Source organism: Hippocampus comes, unplaced genomic scaffold (genome assembly GCF_001891065.2).
Source record: "Hippocampus comes isolate QL1 unplaced genomic scaffold, H_comes_QL1_v1.1 C16777094, whole genome shotgun sequence".
In the NCBI taxonomy this organism is placed as follows: domain Eukaryota; kingdom Metazoa; phylum Chordata; class Actinopteri; order Syngnathiformes; family Syngnathidae; genus Hippocampus; species Hippocampus comes.
The window spans coordinates 1-841 of NW_017838694.1; the positions used below are offsets into that span (position 1 = coordinate 1).

General features: G+C 50.8%; 1 protein-coding gene across 1 annotated transcript; it reads right to left on the reverse strand.

Annotated features, from left to right (window-relative positions):
* Positions 1 to 6: 6 nt before the first annotated feature.
* Positions 7 to 684, reverse strand: LOC109509121 (ceramide glucosyltransferase-B-like). Its single transcript, XM_019859024.1, has 2 exons — positions 573 to 684; positions 7 to 381 (listed from the first exon to the last, which is right to left on the reverse strand). The coding sequence occupies exons 1-2, from the start codon at positions 642 to 644 to the stop codon at positions 211 to 213; spliced, it is 243 nt and encodes an 80-aa protein (XP_019714583.1). The 5' UTR covers positions 645 to 684; the 3' UTR covers positions 7 to 210.
* Between the last annotated feature and the right edge of the window lie 157 nt (positions 685 to 841).

Here is an 841-nt window from a genome sequence, read left to right on the forward strand (position 1 = left end):
AAAAAAAACAAAAAGATAGCTGATAGCGCCACCTCCTGATTGGAACGCTTTGGTGGCGTCGTCTCGCATCACCTTAACGCTAGAGTGTTTCCATGGAAACCGGGAGTGCCGCAGGGCTCCGCTGTCATCCCGCTGCTTCTTCATTAACGTTAGCACCAAAATGAACATAAATAGTCATAAAAAAATACACACGAGTCTCTGCGACGCCGGCTAAACGTCCAGGATCTCCTCGGCAGTGCCGCCGCATCGGAGCCGGTACCGGCCGGTCCGCCAGCTGATGGTGGGATCCCAAAGCGCCGAAAGGAAGATCTGCACCGCCATGGACTCGCGGATGAACCACGCCACCGCAAAGTCCAGCTTGGAGAAGTTCGGCGGCCCGCCCTGCCCATTAAAATACGGAGACGTATAAGCTTGATAAAACACAAGTCGAATGAACGCAAGAATTTAGTGTCGTTAAGAAAGAGCTGTGACGCCAACTGTTGCCATGTTTAGATTTCGTGACGTCCAAATTCAACAAATAACCATTTTCAGTTCTTCACAATCAATAAATTGCCTTGGTGGAAGTGACGTACCTGAACTCCGGTGAGTTGGACATAGTCAGCGATGAACCACGCCAGACAATGACACATGAAGAACACCATCATGTCCCACCTACAGGCACACACACCCACACCCGCACACACACGCGCGCAGTGTTAATATTTGAGAGCACATGCGTGCACGTACGGTCTCGTCCTTCGGTTGTCACAGCAGGCTTGCGGCTATCATCTGCCTCATCATGCAAAGCGGCACACCCTCCCCGACCACATCTTGCCTTGTTTTATTGCTAAGTGATAATAAT